The sequence below is a fragment of the Eufriesea mexicana genome, unplaced genomic scaffold (assembly GCF_001483705.2).
Source record: "Eufriesea mexicana isolate 0111107269 unplaced genomic scaffold, ASM148370v2 scaffold17534, whole genome shotgun sequence".
NCBI lineage: Eukaryota > Metazoa > Arthropoda > Insecta > Hymenoptera > Apidae > Eufriesea > Eufriesea mexicana.
This window is the reverse complement of record NW_016924912.1, coordinates 100,751-120,600: the sequence shown is the minus strand read 5'-3', so window position 1 is coordinate 120,600 and position 19,850 is coordinate 100,751. Positions and strand designations below refer to the sequence as shown.

General features: G+C 36.4%; 5 protein-coding genes and 1 pseudogene across 6 annotated transcripts in view; 3 read left to right on the top strand and 3 right to left on the bottom strand.

Annotated features, from left to right (window-relative positions):
* Positions 1-2,328, top strand: part of Hk (potassium voltage-gated channel subfamily A regulatory beta subunit hyperkinetic) — an 8,253-nt gene extending 5,925 nt beyond the window's left edge. The window contains exons 9-10 of the mRNA XM_017909379.1: positions 3-209; positions 310-2,328. Of these exons, the coding sequence (XP_017764868.1) occupies positions 3-209; positions 310-411 (309 nt within the window). The 3' untranslated portion in view covers positions 412-2,328. The remainder of the gene's footprint in view (positions 1-2; positions 210-309) is intronic.
* Positions 2,329-5,291: 2,963 nt separating this feature from the next.
* Positions 5,292-8,156, bottom strand: LOC108554174 (sodium/potassium/calcium exchanger 4). Its single transcript, XM_017909361.1, is given in 6 exon segments — positions 5,292-5,608; positions 5,785-6,093; positions 6,212-6,424; positions 6,551-6,746; positions 7,244-7,752; positions 8,075-8,156. Coding segments are annotated over 6 exon segments (1,626 nt in total).
* A 942-nt stretch (positions 8,157-9,098) lies between these two features.
* On the bottom strand, positions 9,099-10,926 carry meigo (Solute carrier family 35 member B1 homolog meigo). The gene is made up of 2 exons (XM_017909356.1): positions 10,292-10,926; positions 9,099-10,016 (listed from the first exon to the last, which is right to left on the bottom strand). Exons 1-2 carry the CDS (start codon positions 10,676-10,678, stop codon positions 9,435-9,437), a joined length of 969 nt encoding a protein of 322 aa, XP_017764845.1. The 5' UTR covers positions 10,679-10,926; the 3' UTR covers positions 9,099-9,434.
* Positions 10,927-11,707: 781 nt separating this feature from the next.
* On the top strand, positions 11,708-13,232 carry LOC108554171 (sulfatase-modifying factor 1). 2 transcript variants are annotated; one of them, XM_017909358.1, is made up of 5 exons: positions 11,708-11,774; positions 11,933-12,436; positions 12,521-12,692; positions 12,779-12,965; positions 13,077-13,232. In XM_017909358.1, exons 1-5 carry the CDS (start codon positions 11,717-11,719, stop codon positions 13,230-13,232), a joined length of 1,077 nt encoding a protein of 358 aa, XP_017764847.1. In that variant the 5' UTR covers positions 11,708-11,716. The 2 variants fall into 2 exon arrangements, with proteins under 2 accessions (XP_017764847.1, XP_017764846.1); XM_017909357.1 differs by lacking the exon at positions 11,708-11,774 and having other exon boundaries at positions 11,781-12,436.
* Positions 13,233-13,593: 361 nt separating this feature from the next.
* On the top strand, positions 13,594-15,351 carry pasi2 (Protein). Its single transcript, XM_017909352.1, has 4 exons — positions 13,594-14,136; positions 14,205-14,334; positions 14,453-14,784; positions 14,946-15,351. The coding sequence occupies exons 1-4, from the start codon at positions 13,939-13,941 to the stop codon at positions 15,045-15,047; spliced, it is 762 nt and encodes a 253-aa protein (XP_017764841.1). The 5' UTR covers positions 13,594-13,938; the 3' UTR covers positions 15,048-15,351.
* Positions 15,352-16,885: 1,534 nt separating this feature from the next.
* On the bottom strand, positions 16,886-19,010 carry LOC108554162 (fatty acyl-CoA reductase 2-like; annotated as a pseudogene).
* Positions 19,011-19,850: the final 840 nt, after the last annotated feature.

The window sequence follows — 19,850 nt, the reverse complement described above, 5'->3', positions numbered from 1 at the left end:
AGGAATACGGCTGGAAAGAAAAATCGGCCGATGACGAAACACGAAAATACTCGGATAAATTACGAGACGTCTGTGCACTCGCCGAACGACTCGGCTGCTCTTTCGGACAGTTGGCAATCGCGTGGTCTTTAAAGAATGAAAGTGTTCAGTGCCTTCTTCTTGGTGCATCAAACATAGATCAACTGTATGAGAGTCTACAAAGTTTACAGGTAAACTTTTTTTCTGAGTTGCTAAAATTTCAAGTTCGAATTGAATTTCGATTTGCCTGGCCGTGGACGATACGGACGATTAAACGGCACATCGTTCCAGCTAATTCCAAAATTGAATGCCAACATAATGAACGAAATTGAACGAATTCTTGATAACAAACCGTCGCGACCTCCGATAATATCATCGCTGGCACTCAGATGACAATCAATTTGCCCCCACGGAAGTGGTGGGGGCTCCTTAGAGGATGGAGGTAGCCCGAAAAGCGAGGGCGCCAACAGTCAAGATCAAGAGCAGACCAAAGAGCTAACCGGTAAACTACCATTCTGCGAGATACAATGAAAGCACGTTGATACATTTACGTACATTTTCTGCATAATTTGATCTTGGCCGAGTAAAATCGAATCGATTAGAATGGAATTCGGCCAAGATAAGCGAAATCGTGCCAAGCGATATCACACGAGAGGCATAATAACGAGGAGAAAGAGAGACATTTGAATTACGTATCTTATACGCTCAACGTGTCCGGCGCAAATGTTTATCGCGAGTAAATGAATCGATGACAATACTTTTATGGTTACAGTTGCGATTAGCGGTTGTGGTAGCGGTTGTGGTAGCGGTTGTGGTAGCGGTTGTGGTTACGGTTGCGGTCACGGTGCGGTCACGGTGCGGTCACGGTTGCGGTCGTGATTGCGGCTTGTGGTTGCGGATTATACGGTTACGATTGCCGAGAATAGCAATTATAATTTAGCAATTACCGAGAAATGTTGGCGGATAAATTCCACAAACACAGTTTGCACTCTTCCATACAGCTGTACGATTATCCTTTTTATCATCTTCTATTGGAATTACGCGTATATACGTAGACGTGATTCAATGGGGGCGCGAGGGAAAGAAATTGAAATAGATTGGAAATTGTTGTTTCGCGTAGAGAAACTTTTCGTTTCGAAGAAAGGCGAGCGATTACGATGAGTGTTCTACGAGTCTACAGATGGAATCTTTATTCGTGATTCACTATGCACACAGGTGTTCATTCGAAATTAGATAGAATATCGTAGCGCTTTTATTATGACTATGTAAGATGATATCGTGGCGTATAGCTATTTCGTTTAAGCTTCGAACAATTCTTTATACCGTTTCATCGTTCCACGGTTTCGACGCTCCTACGAGGGAAAGAAAAACGTATACGTGTATTTTTTCATTTCAATACATCGCACGAACAACTACGGTGATACGCGTCAAAATGTCTACACGATATCGTACACGTGTATACGTATGTACATGGTTTTCGACGTGGTAAGTGAAAAGTGCATCGTCGATCCTTTGGCTATCATGTGAAGCAATTGCTGTTCGGCCCTTTCTTATCCGATGTCACTTTTTTAACATACATAACTCTTGCCATGCCGTTCTTTATAACAGATGGTCAGCTAGCTCTCTCGGGTTAGCTAACTAGCCATTTTGCCAGTTAACTATCTTACCGAGGAGCTGTGCACGTAGGATAGGTAAAGTAAATGGCGTAGGCGGGTAGACGTGTAAGTAGGTAGACGTGCGTAGTTAAGGTAAGTAGATAGACGAGTATGTACATACTTACGAGTAGATAAATAGAGGTATGAAAGCGCGAACGGCTAATTGTAAGTAAACGAAGGTAAGCGAAGGGAAGCGAAGGGAAGCGAAGGAAAGCGAATGGAAGCAAAGAAATTATGCGAGATCCAGTGAGAGAAGAAATGGTGCAATGCGGAATCGAAAAGTATGAAAATAACGAGGAGAAATAAAAATATCGTAGGTATCACTGCGTATTACACGGAGCCAAAGTTCGGTACAAGAACGTTTCCGCTCTACGCTTATTTCGTTCGATTCGTTCGACTATCTGCTGTCTCTTGTAAGTACGTTAGAGCAATGTTTTTCTCTTGCATTTGGTTCACCGAATCAAACCGTCCTAATGGCGCGACATAGCGCGAAGCCTCGTAGAACTAATAAGACCGTTTGCAAATTGTATCGCTCACGCGCCGGATAAAATTGAATATTCTTGTTGTTAGACAGGAACAATTTCAGATATATACACCCACATATATATGCGTGTGCCTGTGCGTGCGTGTGTCTGTGCGTTTGCGCGTTTGCGTGTACCGCGTATGTATGCGTGATTATGTGCGTGCGTGCGTGCGTGCGTGCGTGCGTGCGTGCGTGCGTGCGTGCGTGCGTGCGTGCGTGCAAGATGGGAGAAAGACAAGACGAGATGATGAAATAAAGTTGTAATACACAATCACAGTTTATTATAACAAAGTCAGTGATGATGAAATTACGCGAAACATGGATCATCGGCGATCGAATGTTCGTAACTTTCGAGTCGCAAGTATCGTCAAATGTTCGAATTACGTCGCTGTTTTGACGACTCTTTCATCCCCGGCGTGTGTTCCGATATAACACGTTATCGGATGTAACAGCGAATAACGCAGCAAACACGTTGGTGAAATCGATTCGGTAGCTATGCGATCAACTATCGGTACTAAATCGTTATGATCGTGTACCTATCGTAATGCTGGCTACGCTTTTGCCGATTACGCTAATTATTTAGCGATTTTTCATGCAGGTTACGATCTATATTTTCCACAAAAGTTTTTATCGAAACGTAACATATTGTTATATAATAACTCCATAATATGAACAAACGTGTACAGAGGCGTGAAAAAGAGAAAAGACGAACACATATATACATATGTATATATGCGTATATATGTATGTATGTATGTATATTCGATTTACCGTTATTTCAATGATGCGGCAATTAGGCAAACTAGAACGCGATTATGCACGACTTTTCGAGAAACTCGAGTCGATATGAAGAAATTAAACTGCCAAAACGTCGAGCGTTTTGTCGTAAATCGAATGGCGAACAATGATGCGAATGAACGTGTTGGAATACACGAAATGCCTCACAACTGTGTTCCGCGCGAACAATCCCATGCAATCGAGGATGATCGATTACCGATTCCAAACCAGAAAAGAACGAATGAGAATAAAAAAAGGAAAAAATAGGTGAAAGAAGAGATCGAAGAACAGGATCGATGCAAAAATCTCCAAGATGTTGAGATTTCGATTCGGAAAATCATTCAGAATGTTCAATGGATGTTGATCCTTCACGGAAATCATTCATTGGTTAACCTTAACGTTACGTCTGATTTCTTTTATATTTCTCCGTGTGTATATATATATATCGAGGTTATCATCCGTAGTTCACGTTTCATTCGAGATAGTTTAAAGACATATTTTACACGCGCGTGCACATACACGGATAATTGGACATGAATATATGAATATAATGCGTTGTGTAAAATGTGTAGAACAATGTAAATATCGAGATTAAAATCGATATTAAACGTTTAACATTTCATTTGCAATTTACGGGATGCATAAACAATTGCACATCGCTTTGCAATTAATCTTGGCAAAAACAGTGTTTCGTAAATATAAGGTGCAGTGGCTTCAATGGCTAATCAACAAAAGGAAGAGAAACTATATATGTATAAGGGATAAAATCTGTAAGTTGATTCAATTATATCGGATGTATGTATCGTATATAATTGAACGGGTCGTCGAGTAGAAGGAATAAAAGTGAAAGAAAACGGGGTAAAAAAAGAAAGACGGAGAATAATAAATAACGGTGATGGATAATGTATCGGAAACGAGGTAGAATCGCATCGATCGGTTAAAAGAAACCGAATCAAATATGAGCGTTACATAATTTTAGCCACTTGGAAACGAAATGCGAGTAAATTCAAGAGTCGCGACATCTTTTAAAATACGTACAGGTCGATTACACGTGTGCGCATGCTATCTACCTATTTGCGTCTCTACGAATTCAATTTACCGACTCGACATACGCGCGCGCGTGTCTGTGTCTACACGAAGAAACTGAAATTTAACGAAAACAATCCTTTTAGTCACATACGCATATTTTCCTCTACTCGTACACGTACATTTAGTAAAATGTTTTTTCTTAACGTACTGACGAAAATCCTAGTACCATAGGGATGAAAGGGAGGTAATCGTTGTATGTTGGTTAGTTCGTTCTCTGTTTCTTCGATCTATCTTCTACCGACTTCTTTCTTTTATCGACATTACCGGAATCGAAAACTGGTAAAGACGGTGTTTCGTTGAACAAATAAATTCAATGTTCGGAAGAATGTAATAACACGGGAACTAAACACTATTAGGGCAACATTTTCAAAGTCTTTCGAAAACTTATACGAGAACAAGTTCTAAGCAATGTATCGAATACTTAGGGGACTATTTTGAAAGAATTATAAATAAAAGAAACATGTTATCCTATGCATTATTACATTACACCTTCCTTCGTGTCCTTAGCTTCTCGATACCTACATACCTGGTCTATTATTAGCTCATCAGTCTATTAGCTGATACATAGGTAGCACGGTAAGTACATGTACGGCACATCCCCGATTTTGTGTGTGTGTGTGTGTGTGTGTGTGTGCGCGCGCGCGCGTGTGTGTGTGTGTGGTATCATATTGTGAAAAAATGTAATATATACATATATGTATGTATATGTATATATATGCATATGAGGCGGTAACGCATTGTTTTAGCAACGATCGCAGTGTGCGGGAGAATTTTCCTTTGTTACAATAAATGCTTCGAGTGCTAGTTAAATAAATTATCCTTTATTAAAAATATACATTTCGTTATAGATTGAAATTGATAACTCTATTAAAACAGTCGATATGCACCACAATTGCTTGCCATCCCTGACCGTTTCATTTTTTCTCTCTCATCGCATTTTTGGTGGCTGATCATAAAATTTTATATTCGTTCATACAGTTTATCTCTTTTTCCCATTTTTCTCCTTTCAAACCCTGTCCCTGCCCACCGTAATTATCTTTCATCGTTTCATACATCGTCATATAGGGTATATACCATATATCGTTATATACCGATGGTATCACAAGGATGGAAAGGCAGCACAAAGTAACGGGCGGTATGTAAATTTTTCCACAAATCGTTTTTTCTTTCATCAAAGAATTATCAAGAAATTAAGATTAACGAGTTAACAACAGAGAATAACTCATTTGTTAATCGCACATGGGTAAATTTACGGGAAAGAAAATGTTCAATTCAACGAGAATTGCGAATATTAAAAATATCGTATACAATAGCAGGCATATGATTCCTACTTTCTTATTCAATTTAAACTTGAAACATGCTATAACCGCGTAAAGAACGATTATGCAAACAACCGTTGAAAGTACACTGTACGACAGAGCTCCTGATACGATCTGCACGTCCCTTCCTGTCATTAAACATTTTATCATCCATGGTAAACCCAAGCAAAGTAAAATGTCGAGAATATTTGCCCCTAATGTATTGCTCATCGCCATGTTTCCATCCCCTATACGTGCACAAAGTATTTGTTCAATGTTCCATGTTATTCGAGTTTGCAACTTGGTTGGTTAAAATACGAAAAAAATAAGAATAATAGTTGAATAAACTTATTAAACTTGTTGGACAGATATAAGGAAGGATATAAGAAAAGATATAAGGAAAGCAAGAGAAAAGCCGAGTTACCTTGTTTCGCTAAAACTACGATGGACGCCATTTCTGGCATATTCCCACCAGCGGCTAAAAATGTAAGACCCATAATGGAATCCGGAATTTCTATGGTATCACCCACGACCGTTACCATCCAAGATACCAAATAAGAGGATATCGCGATCCAAATGATGCACATAATAAATGACAATGGATACCAGTGTTTCAAACGTTCGACTCTGATGTCTGGTATCGTTACGAAGAGCAGAAATTTCAATGGCCAACCAAGTATAAACCAACACTTTCCAATAATATTTCGCTCCTTTGGCCAAGTAAATAAATATTCTGTAAAGAGGAGAAAACGATATAGAAATTTTCCTCGCATTTTCCTCGCGTGGCAATACGCACGCACCAACTACGATACGTGTGTAGCGGTATATGCATATACCGCATATGTACATACCGAAAACTAAACGATCCATTGATTTCTCGGAATTTGCCACGTTTTCAGGATCACGTGTTCCGTTCGGCTTCCTTTCCAATTTCTCCATATTCGCGTTCTCGTTAAAATTCACAGCAACAGCGTTGTTCTGTTGACGCAGGTTGTATGATCCATTAGAGGACAACTTATCGCCAACGTTAGACACTATGATCAATCACAAGGAGTTGTTCTTTACTCGACTTGCGATCTTCTTTCCAAACGAACGAACGAATAAGCAAATGAACGAAACTAGTCAAGAGAAGGATAACTTATAGGAGTCACGGTATTACTTACGCCTTGGTATAGAGTCGGAATCGGAACAAATGATTTTACCGCAACACAGCTTCTTAATTTTGCCGCAAAACAGCAAAATTAGATAAGAACAGAACAGTATTAACAAAACCATGGCTTCGTACCATTGAATCCGATCATCCCACATTATTATTACCAATGTTCCGACGGATATCACGTACATTGTACAATCTCGTGATAATATTCGCCATTCTAACGGTATTGCCTATCATTGAAAGGAATGAAAAATTAGAAATCGTGAAACGTTCGTTACGTGAAACATTTCTCAATTTTCCAATTAACGTTAAAACGACAGAGATGCGGATAAGGGAAAGAAACAATCGTACAATGTCAATAATTATAGAATTAGTTAACAAGGTCAATGGAAGATAAGTAAAAGAGATAGGTTTTTGATACGATCGATCCAAATATAATTAAAGAGGATGCTTATCGTCCTTTATCTAAAACTCTGTACCGTGACAAGAAGTTTATTTGCTACGAGACATTTTCACGCGTGTATATGTTGCGTGAGTGAGTATATTGTTATACGCGTAATACTCGTAACATACTTCGTCTGTTAGCTGCGCGGCAGATGTCAATATCGTCGTTATCCGTATAACAAACCACTTCATTTTCAATTATCGTGGTCGTTTTCGTAATCGTGTAACAACTGTTCTCAAATATAGGAATGCGACGTATTTCGAGAATACGCAACACACTTACGTAAAGAGTCGTCAATGCGCCACAAGCCGGAGTTGCAAACGTGTCGAATACCGCGCTACCAACCACGGTCCCGGCACCAAGATCTGACTCCGTTAGAAACGTTCCAATGATATTCACGAATAATTCGGGAAAAGAACTGGCCATTGCTAGAAATGTCGCTCCAGCAACGTCTGTGCTTATGTGCATGTTCACGCATATGCAATCGACAGCCGGTAATAAATAATCGTGACAAACGAATGCCGTTAATAGAAAACAATACAGTCCAAGAAAGGCATGTAACACTACAGCTCCGTGCCGACGTTGTTGATATGAGAACAAATCTGTAGGAAAATCATATATCGAACGATTCGTACATTCCTCCTCTTCCTTCGGTTCTGTCTCTTTTTCAAATCCAAAGTACCATCGTTCTACGTTCTTCTTCGTCGATTCTTTTACCACACTCTCTTTCACCAACGGATAATTTCTTCCACGTGCTTGTATAATGTTGGACGAGTCGATCGGGAACGCATCTACGAGTCAAATATTTACATCTTCGTGTCAGGTTGAAACAGAATTTGCAAATGAATAAAACTGACACGTGCGTCTATTGAATATAATCGTTGGTCGAATATTCAAAGATTTAAGCGCGGCAACTTGTGTATCACGTGGCAAACGATACTTTCCTAAATTCTTCTTTTATTTCTACTTTTTCAGATTATATTATCCATTTTCAATTATAATTCGCAAACAATATATATCTCCTTCAATTATACGATATATATGCACGCGCGCACGTGTGATGCGTGTGTACACGTGGATGTATGCATTAAATTAAGCGAATATATCACTTACCGTTCTCGAGCGCGTAAGCAACCGTAAAACATATAGATAGTACGATAATGCACGCGCGACTTTTGGAAAACCGTATAGTCATTTTGCATCTACCTTTCGGATTATGATCTACGAAATATCGTTTCTCAATGCGAGTTGTTTGCTGAAATACGTTAAACTACTTTTTGAGAAGTGGTCTGCGCATTTATGATACATTCAACTGATTACAATCCCTTCCCAACGGCTATCCAGACGCCGTTATTATCTATTTAACCATCGTTGACATTGTCGTCGACAGTGTCGATAACAATAACGAAATCCGATTTTAAAACAAATCATTTTAAAATCGCATTACACGCGAATACCCGACAGGTTTGCTAACGTTTTCCCACTAAACTATCCGTTCATTTACTTCCTCTGTACCATCAGCTTATCTTTCGTTTTACATTTCCTATTTGGTTACTCCGTTTACATGTGTCGAAAAATATTTCATTCGGACACTGTCGGAAAATGTGATAATTATGCGAATAAGGAAAATAAAAATATGAGAACGTATATTGATTGCTTGCATTTTTCATTTATTTCACACCAATTCATCATTTTGTATTGCCTACACTCACGTGTAATTATCATACGATTTGTATTGTTTTACATACTTTGTACAAGTTCTCTTTATATGTGTATGATATGATCTGCAAAAGGGATTAAGGTTTATGGTAACCGAATGAAATTGATGCGAGTGCAAGCTTAAGAAAACGTACGCAAAATACTGTACGTGACTGTCGTATACGTATTACAATATTCCAATGAGCATAATATACACTTAAGTACAATCTCACCACGCATACGCACACTTACACACACACGCGCGCGCGAGTATGTGTATATATATATATGCGTCTACACATACATACATACATACGTGCATGCATGCATGCATACATACATACATACATACATACATACATATATACATGCATGCACGCGCGCGCGCGCGCGCGCGCACACACACACACACACACACACACACACACACACACACACACACACACACACACACACACATTTTGTGTGTGGGAGGGGAGGCGTATGTGTAGTATTAAAGTCTACAGAATGTTCTTTTGAAATTTCATTTGTAAGGAGAAACCCATACACGCTGATGACACTGTGTGCGAAATCAACAAGTCAAAATATTTAACATAATGTCTGTAAATTCTATTCTCACTGTAACAACACGAATAGCGTATGCACGTATCAAGATATCAGCTTATATCTTATTTTATAATATATTTATATTATTTATATATTTAATATATAATATATAGCTTATATCTTATTTTAAAAGTCATGATCGCTCGGATAATGTACTTGTATTCGTTTGCTACTTTGTTACATCTTTTCTGGGTGACTTGTCTTTACTGTACATAGCATCTAGAAACAATCCAGAAAACACTAACAACGTACCCAACCACTGTCTGTATATAAGGTTATTACCAAAAATAACTATTGAACCTAACACTGTAAACAATTTTCTAGTCGTAGTTATGAGGGAACATGGTAATGGACCGAATTCGGCAACAGTCAGAAATATAAAGTATTGTCCAAATGCACCTGCTATACAAAAGTTAATTATATGCCATATAGTAGAAGGGTATCTATGTAAAAACTGAATAAAATCGAATATTTCTCTAGAAGCTAGAATCACACTGCCGCTATACACTGCAGACCACCCGTTTATATTTAACATCATATGGCCAGACTTGGAATTGTGCTCGGCTCTCATTCTTTCTTGCACTGCGCTAAGTAAACCATCCATTATTAACGACAGTAACAGCAAAAATTCACCAAACGCTGTTTGTCCCTCGGAATACTTTTTCACTGCAGGAGTAACATCTTTGTACATGAATAAAACTACACCAAACACTACTAAGAGGACAAACAAGTACTTTCTAACTGGATAAACCTGCAAGGCAATGCATTCAATTGTTATACGTTATATGCTTTAGCATAGCTCGTAACAAATTATGTTACGTCGATATAAATAATTAACGTCTCGATTAACATAAATAGCTTCTGATACTATGGAATCTATAAGTTTCGATAGAAACATAAAAACTATAATTCCACAGATATAGGTACCAGATATCATTTTCGTGCAAGACTTTTCTAATAAAATTCATGTAAACGTGAAATTGAAAATCGACGAAATAATACTTAAATGAAAAATATGCGAAATACCTTCTTTCCCAGCAGTACACCGAGTATCATCACGGGAACCGGTTTAGCGGATTTTGCAATTACTTGTGTTGGATAACTAACAAATTGTAACGCCATATTACTGCATACCATAGCAAGTAAATAGGTAAGGGCACAGAGTACGTAGTACATTTTCGGAGTACTGTCCTCGCCCTGCTTCATGATCGTTAATAAACTAGTCTTAGCAAATAAGTAATTAATTAAACACTGGATGAAAACTAAAGAAAACATGTATGTAAATTTTTCACAGTCTTTTCCATCTCCATATTGTCTTCGTGTAATCTTCTCTTGCAATATGCCAAAGTAAAAATAACATACAAAAATTCCGAGCGCGCAAAACAAGAGTTTGAAATGTTTCTGGTAAGCCATTATAGCTATATACGTTTATCGATATATTATGCTCGATATATAATTTTGCTATATCGTTATTTTCTCGTTCGTAGACCGATGTCACGATGCACGATAAGATGTTTGGGAGATTCTACATACGTAGATTTTAGACAAATAGTACGTGGCATTTAACGATAGGTTATGTTGCACGCAAATCCCGTATATACATATCGAATTTCAATATCGAAAAATCAATGTATCGATGAAATAACTATCGATTTCTCTCTAATAACTTTAACTTTTACTCGCGATTATTCAACGAAAACTAAAAGTTCCTATGATTTCTAACTTACTCTTTTCCCTCCTTCATCTCTGGCACAATTAGAGAAAATTATACAACTTCTGATAACATTATATTTATCCTTCAGTAATATTACAAATATAACGATTTAACAATTCGCATTTTTCAACTCTGTTATGCTAACCGCTCAACTCTCGAACAATTCCACCTGAAGGTGATTGCACTTTCCTCAAGCAATGGACAAAGTGGAGTTGACATGATGACTAACTCGCACACCTTCCTATTAAATCACTAGCTATAGAAATAAATAACAGGGAAATCATAAGAGCAATCAAAACGATAGAATTTTTTGTTATATCTCGTGATATTTAACTTATCTAGTTACAAAAAATGAAGAGGTAAAATGTATATATACCATAATGTCCTAACGTTATTTTACTATCATTCTTATGAATACTTTTCTTCTTAATATTACTCGCATCCTCGTTACCCGTTTATATAATTCCAATTACTTTTTGCGTTATCCTTTTCAGTGTACAAAGTCTAACCATGATCGTGATCAGTATTCAATTCTCAATATTCAATTCTATGGCTCATTTTACGCCACAATTTATTTAATTTTTATTCTTATTAGCGAGGGAGATAAAAGTTACAGATTACCTAGGGATATTTTGCTTTCTTATAGCATCCTCAAACAGCGAATAAACTGTCACATCTCTACTATACCACTTACGTTAATTCCTTTACAGCATACGTAGTGCCGTCTGCTGTGGAAGATGACGAGTTTTGTTATTGGTCGTAATATTTGTTCGAATTTTGATTTTATGAGTATTTGTGAGTTTTATAACTTTTGTTAAGCAATTTAAATTAATTTATTGATTTTGTGTATATTCCTAATGTTAAAATGAAAAGTTCGATAAAGACAACTCTGAAAAAATCAACGAAGTTGCTTACTTTCGTAAGCGTAATTGTTGTTATATTGTGTTCTACAGCGGGAAGCTCTGAAATGGATGATTCAAATAAAGAATATCTTCATTGCGGTAATCGAAACTTTGACAGACAAAGCAGCATAAAGAGCTACCAAAAGAAAGAAACGCGAGATTCTTGTTCAGCAAATGATGATCTTCGCGTATTTGCAAAGAGTCTGAATCGGATAGATCGTTTAAAAAATATGGTTAAAATAGCGGCGGGCACCTTTGCAATCGGTACAAACGATCCAGTTTTTATTGCCGATGGCGAAGGACCAAAGCAACAAATATTCCTAGATAATTTTTATATAGATAAAATGGAAGTGAGTAATCGTGATTTTGCAAGGTTTGTTGACGTTACCAATTATCGAACAGAAGCTGAAAAATTCGGGGATTCGTTTGTATTTAGAGGTCTTTTAGAAGAAAAATTTGGAACAAACGTAACGCTTGTTGCTCAAGCTCCTTGGTGGGTACAAATAAAAAATGCAAATTGGCGACGTCCAGAAGGTCCTAGCTCCGATATAAAAAGTACGTTCATTCTATACTCTTGTTTTCAATCGTTGGAAATTATTCATTAAAAACAGCAACGAACATAAGCAAATAATAAAATAGATAGGATGGATCATCCTGTTGTTCATGTATCATGGAATGACGCTACCGCGTATTGCAAATGGTTAGGAAAGAGATTACCAACCGAAGCCGAATGGGAAGTTGCATGTCGAGGCGGATTATCGGATAGATTGTATCCATGGGGAAATAAATTGATTCCTAATGGTCAATACAGGTAAATGAAACGAAATTAAAAAATAATTAAAGCTATAGAACTCAAAATATAAAATCAAAATATATATAAATTGAAATAATTTCTAGAGCAAACACATGGCAAGGTGACTTCCCAAATAGTAATAGCAAAGAGGATGGATATGAAAGTACATCGCCTGTTACAGAATTCCCGCCAAATAAATATGGATTATATAACATGATAGGAAATGTTTGGGAATGGACGTTTGATTGGTGGACGATCGAAGCAACAACACGAGGCGGCCCAACTAATCCTGTATATATGAATTATTTACGTCTACCTTTCCTCGCTTCACCTCCCCGATCTCTCCTTGTACTAAAAACAATGTTATTTCTTTATGGTTTGTATTTAAAAATATACTTTCAGACTGGCCCACCTCGCGGTACAGACAAAGTAAAGAAAGGTGGTTCCTATCTTTGTCATAAGAGCTATTGTTTTAGATATAGATGCGCTGCACGAAGTCAAAATACTCCTGACACGACAGCTGGAAATCTTGGTTTCAGGTGTGCGTTGTCGGCTTGAATTCTATTGAAAATGCGATAAAGTATCTTTTGAATAAATAATATTTAAGTATTTTATATTATATTATGTTTATTTTTGCATAAAATTTTCATCAAATAAAACGATAAAATTTGATTCAGTTTAAAAGATAAATCTAATTATTTAAAAATCGAACTAATCGTTCACTCCATAGCTTAAGAGTTGAAACACGTGGAATTTTGTGCGTGTGTTGCTCCGTGCGTATAAACATATATTTACCTAATTCACGTTAAGCCTATGAATTACTGAAACATTTACTTCGGATTTCTTCGACTCTCATCGACATATTTCGGCTATGTTGATTTGAAACAACGGGCGTCGGCTGGTAATAAATGACGGAAGGGGCATGGGTGTAACTTTATTCACTTTTGTGAATTAACTGATTAAAATTTTTTTAATTGTAATCGTAAATTATATCACCGAAGGATATTCACGTATATCGTAATAAGACTAGAACGAGGAAGTAACGTCATGGTGGAAAACGATGTAAATAATATTTATAAACTAACCTTTCTTGTCATCATCACAGCGTAAGACAACAATTTCTAAATGCATTAGAAATGCGTTGTGAATAAAGAGTGTTCATAAAAAGGTAGAAAGAAAAATATCGATTAGAAAATTAATAGATCGTGTAAGTAAAATTTGAGGTGGATTTGTAAGAGAAGAAAAGAAATATATAAATTATAAAATGAATTACGGAAAAAAATCACCTAGCATGGGTACCCCATCGGTATATTCTCATGTTACTACACGTAGCAGCGCAAATTTGAAATCTTCGCGATCAATGCGTAGCGTGAAAATACATTGGTATCAGAAACCAATTTTGACACATGCTTATCTACTCGATATTCAAAGAGGCGCTATGTTTACTGCAATATTTTCATTGGTAAGTATATAGATGTACGGTAATTTAAGATCTGTATATTTATATTGATAGTGTTTTCATCTTTTTAGTGTTTAGCCATTTTCACTATATGTACCGCAGTATTTGATCTTTATTGTCTTTCTCAAGCTGCACCAGGTTCAACTCACTATGGTTATTACGTAATGTCATATGAATTTGTTTATGTGGGCAATCGGCATGGTAAGGACATTTACGGAATAATAAAATTGCACAGTAAATTGCACTTGTAAACTTACAAGTATAATAGAACAAAAATATATTAATATTTACAACATATTTACCTGGTGTTTTATTACAGTGCGTAATGCCCTTGTCGTGTTTGCTTTGTTCTCTATGCTTGGTGGAATAGCAGTGTTTGCAACATCCATGATGTTGATAGCTGCTTTACGAAAAGAATATGAAAGGAAGATGATACCATGGCTTTATGGTTTTGCAACTTTTACTGTTTTCAGATTGTTTGCTTTTATATTCTTTAGTATAGTAAACGATATGATATTTGCTTATAATATTACAACGTGTATCTTGTGGATGTTATTCATTTGTTTCTCCATTTATGGATGGTTAATTGTGTATTCCCTATACGTGGAATTATCTGATCTTACACGATTGGAAGATCTGGCCCACCTAAGGGTAAGTTTCTTTATTCGAATGGTTAAAGAGAACATTTTTCATTTTGTTTTCACCTTTTTGTTTGCTTGCGTTGCGATCGTTTACAGTCATCTTTTATTCATTTTCGTTTCTTTTCTCTTTCTTGTTTCTCATACACCATTGATGAATGATTTTTACCTTAGATTGGTACGATGCAATCGTTGAATGCATCAACTACACAGTCTATTGCCGGTTCGCGACCAACAACACCACATAGTGCGGTATCGGCACTACCTGCGAATTAAACATAACAACGTTGAAGATCTGTTAAGTTTTATGGTTATCATCATGATGTTAACAAGATGGGTTAACAGAAACGGAAGGTTAACCGAATAAATGGATTATATTAAAGTAGGAAGTAGATGAGAACGAGATGAGAGAGCTTAACGTATGCACGGTGTTAAAGTGTCGGTCTGAGCGCAATGCGCGGTCTGTGTACGTTGAAACGATATCATTTATCCGTTCATTCTGAGATTCCGTCCAAAACTGTAAGAAATAATAGCAAATTATTGCAAGAGTGAGAATTCTCATGTATCTTATAAGATTTGTATTATTGTAATATGAGAGGAATTAGAAAGGATAAGTAGTAATGGTGTTGAAGAAAAAACCACGACTGCTTATAATTATATCTAATTTTTATTATAAATATCATTTTTCTTGAATAAAATTTAAATAAACTTAAACGTAGTTATGATTAATTCTTTTCCCTTTTTCGTACATTATTTCTAACTATCGTTTCATAATATCGCCTATGTAATTATTATTCAGTAATATTGTTCGGTAATATTATTCGGAAAATTTTATACTGGAACTTGACTGGAAAAAGGATTTCACATTTTTAATCGGTTTCACACTGTTTATTATACCAGAGTTTTATCGAGAAAATGATGAAAAGATTTGATGTTTCTTCTTTAAACCATGATTCAGTTATAATTGACTGTCAGCGGGTAGGCGGGCCACTTCGGTTCCATTTGACGTACGTATCAGCGTATGGAAGAGTGTGTATGCAAAGTAAATGGTTCTTCCAAGAAGATTTAAGAGAAATATACCGATTGCTATAATTATCTTCAAAAGTACTCGGAATGTTGCCGTTAATATATACATGGCAATTGCAAGACACATTTTCTATGAAAAGTATTAACTGGGCTATATATATATACATATTAGAAATATATAATACGTGTAAAAACAAAGGAAAAGCAAGAAAAGTAATACAGGTACTGAATACAGTTAAAAGTGAGATTTCGATAATGAAATATTGGTTAATGGTTATGTGAAAACATATTTATTATATAAATTATCAAGAATATTATACATTTATACATTTATACATTTACTATATGTTTTGTGAAAGAAGAATTTTTCTTTGGCAAAATACGTTGAACGTTATTCATACAAATACGTACGCGTGTAGTTGCAATTTATGTTTACTTTAATCAATTATTAATTCAATTAAATTATCATTCAGGTTATTAGTAGGTTAGTTATTATTTTGGTTATATAGGATTCGAAATATTGTTACTTACCTAGAGCGGATAGAAAAAGGAGGGTAATCGGTTCTGCTTAATGGTTACAGTATTGACAACTATTGCGTGGAAAGAACACAACGATAGACAGACACAAATGCGCGCGCGTAAATATATAAAGTAAAGAAATAACAAGGTCTGGTAGAACTTGTATTCTTCGTGTTTATTCAAAGTACGGGCAAGGAGGAATTGGTCAGTTTTCAGCTTTGATTTGTAAAGGTAAGGTTATAAAGCATAGTACAAGTGCTCTAATTAAAATAACTAAGATTAGTTATCGGTGATGATAAAGTTTTATTTTTACTTTTAGTAAATGTAAATTTATTATTATATAGATTGAAATATAATGTATAGGAAAATGTAAATCTGGTAAACTTTAGTAAATTTTTTGTAAATTTTGTAACCATAGATGGAGGAAGATATAAGAAAGCTAAAAATTCTTGATATCACATAAAAGATTCTGTTTGTATATAAAGGAGAAAGGTGGTGTGATAACTTATACGATATTGCACTGATCGTAAGTGCGTGAAATGGGAAAAATGAATATTGAAATTATCGCCTTGAAAGTATGGCAATGTAGAAAAATTTAATCAGAGGTAATAGTATTAATAACAATTAGCATGGTAGGTATTGCGCGATAAAAGAACCAGATGATAAAAAGGAAAGTGGTATACTTGAGAAGAGTATGAAGCGTGGTAAATGTAAAAAAAGAAAAGCGGATCGTGTTAAAGATGGAAGAAATATGGCAAATATTGCGTACGCCTGGTCTACGTTACTTGGCCATTCGTAATTTTGCACGATAGTGCTTGGATCATCTTTAAAAATGTATATTCTTAATCCACGGACGCATTTGAACATGAAGTCGTCTCAATCGAATTTGTTCATTGAAAATGTGAACAACGTCTGATCTTTTGGAGAGAGAGAGAGAGAGAATGCCAAATGTATTTAGTATTGTCGCAGGAAAACTTGCAATCGCATGTACCAAAATAGCTTGTGATGGCGGAAAATTTGTGCAATCTTTTATACAGTTTTAGTATCCTGTCGGGAAAATTTGCCCGTTTTTGCTAGTTTCTCGTGCAAACGATAGAATAAACTCAAAAATGAAAAAAAGAGGTGATCACCTTGGCGTTTTACCAGTAAGGAGGAGTGCAGTGTGGACGAGTATGGCAGGTAATAAGTGAATCAGCGTCATTAAAATGAAATACGTGTACGGGCTTTTAATAGCGTTAAAGGTGTAGCACTAAACGCTACGTAAGCTTGGAACCTGTTTACCATATTTTATGACAAGTTTCATATATTGTCTCGAAGTAATGTCGGTATCCCAAGAAGAGTGATAATTATAAATGGTGGATCGTCTGTACTGCATCTAGGGGAAAAAAGGAAAAGAAAGAAGAAAAGAAAATGAAAAAAGAGTCATTTTTATCGAATCTTGGCTTTTAATTCCGATATCGATAGAATTCTGAAGAAAAGAGAGAAAAGAAAAGAGAGAAAAGAAAAAAGAGAAAAGAAACGGACGGGGAGAGGTGGCGATTATGAAAAATAAAGTGGAGAAGAAATGACGATAGGAATTACCTGGACGCGTTTCGTAGCAACAGCCCAGGCGGTAACTATAAGAGCGTTAACAGCGTAATCAACTGGAATCAATTCTGCGACGCAATTTTCGTTCATATTCATAGTTTTCATAAGTCCGATACCGACTGCTATGAGAGCTCCGGTAGGTCCATATACATTATTCACTCAACCCTCTATTGGTTTCTTGTACGTCGAGATCACTATACGTATTTCGAGAAATTTATGGATGTACGAGATACATAGGCGACATAATAATTACCTATAGCAGGTCGAAATACTCCAATTGGTAATTGTTTGTACGAGCATCGTTGCACTAATTGTTCGGCGATGCATTTCATGTAAACGTAAGTGTTTGGAAAAGGTCCGAGCAATGTTTTCGCTAGGTTATTCAATTCTTGATCGGAGAATTTTTTCACAAATTCCAGTTCTTCTTTTTGTTTCCCATTTGCTATGCATTACGTAATATCACGATTCATTAAACAGATATGGGTGGTGGGTAAAGTGGTTCATCGATTATATCGCAATGGCAATTACTGTACGCGGTTGAGACGTGTATTACAACCTAGAAAGGAAAAACAGGAAAAGAATCTCGAAGTGACAACATCAATGTGTATATGAATGTGAACATGAACGTAAACGTGAACGTGATGAACAAAAAATCGCCAGCAGAGCAATCCGTTCATTACCCGTAAGTTTGGCATACGTGTACAGAGTTCCATCAACTCTTTTGTTCCTTTTTCCTTCTTTTCCTGCCATTGATACGCGTATTCGTCTTTTTTTGTCCGTATTAACGCGTACACGCATTTAACGTCTGTATATGTTCAAAGCAACTTTTCGATCAACAGTTTACCCAAAAATCCTGTACTTCCTACACATGTATGCATTTTTTCGTCCTTTCGCTTTTCAATTGCCAAATTTTCTACGGAAGGAGGGAGAAAGGAAGGAAGGAAGGAAGGAAGGAAGGAAGCAAGGAAGAAAGAATGAAAGAATTGGAAATAAATAAAAATATATCACTGACATACCGGTCACCAATACGCTTTGTGCAGCGCAACATGTTTGCACAAATGATGCAGGTGCGATCGTTTTCGATCGTTTGTTCTCCGTTAGCTGCCCCCCCCCCTCTCTCTCTCTCTCTCTCTCTCTCTCTCTCTCTCTCTCTCTCTCTCTGACTCGCGCGTGCGCGTGCTAGTATAGGCAAATGTATAATAAACATAGAGTAAAGTGTAAAGTGTAGAATGATGCGAATTCGCGAGTCAGGTCACAAGATGTATGTAGGATGAACGCAAAACGCAAAAATATCAAATGCTACGTTGTTTGCAAGTTTGGTAAAATGTCCTTGGAATGTAGAACGATTCCAGCGGGGCAGGAAACCGAGAGAAGAGCAAACACATATGTAATATGTATAAATACATATGTAAATGGAAGTGGAAGTTAGCGAATTTTATTCGGTTGAATGATCGAAAATTTGCGTGGAAAAGTTACATCGAATTTTGTGAACAAACCTGATAAAAGGATAAATATTGGAGTCAGGATTCATATGAATATGTATGTAATTTGCAAGTGAAAATAAAGGAACAGTAAACGTAAAAGAGAGTCGAGAGGTCGAGTGTCCTCCATCGTATAGGTAAAGGGTAAACACGATATGAATAAATATGATACATATGAAACGATTCCATGTATCGGAACAACGACGTATCGCAAGTCATAAGATATAATCGGTTTTTGATTTTTTTTTTTAAAAAAGATACCATTTTTTATTACAAATGGAAGCGTAAAGTATACAATAAGAACATTTTGTACACGTATAAAACACGGTTGATTTCGAGCGCTATTTGCGCAAGCAGAATATCGTCCTATAAGAACATTCGTAAAAGGCAGAAAGAAAGAAAGAAAGAAAGAAAGAAAGAAAGAAGGAAGGAAGGAAGGAAGGAAGGAAGGAAGGAAGGAAGGAAG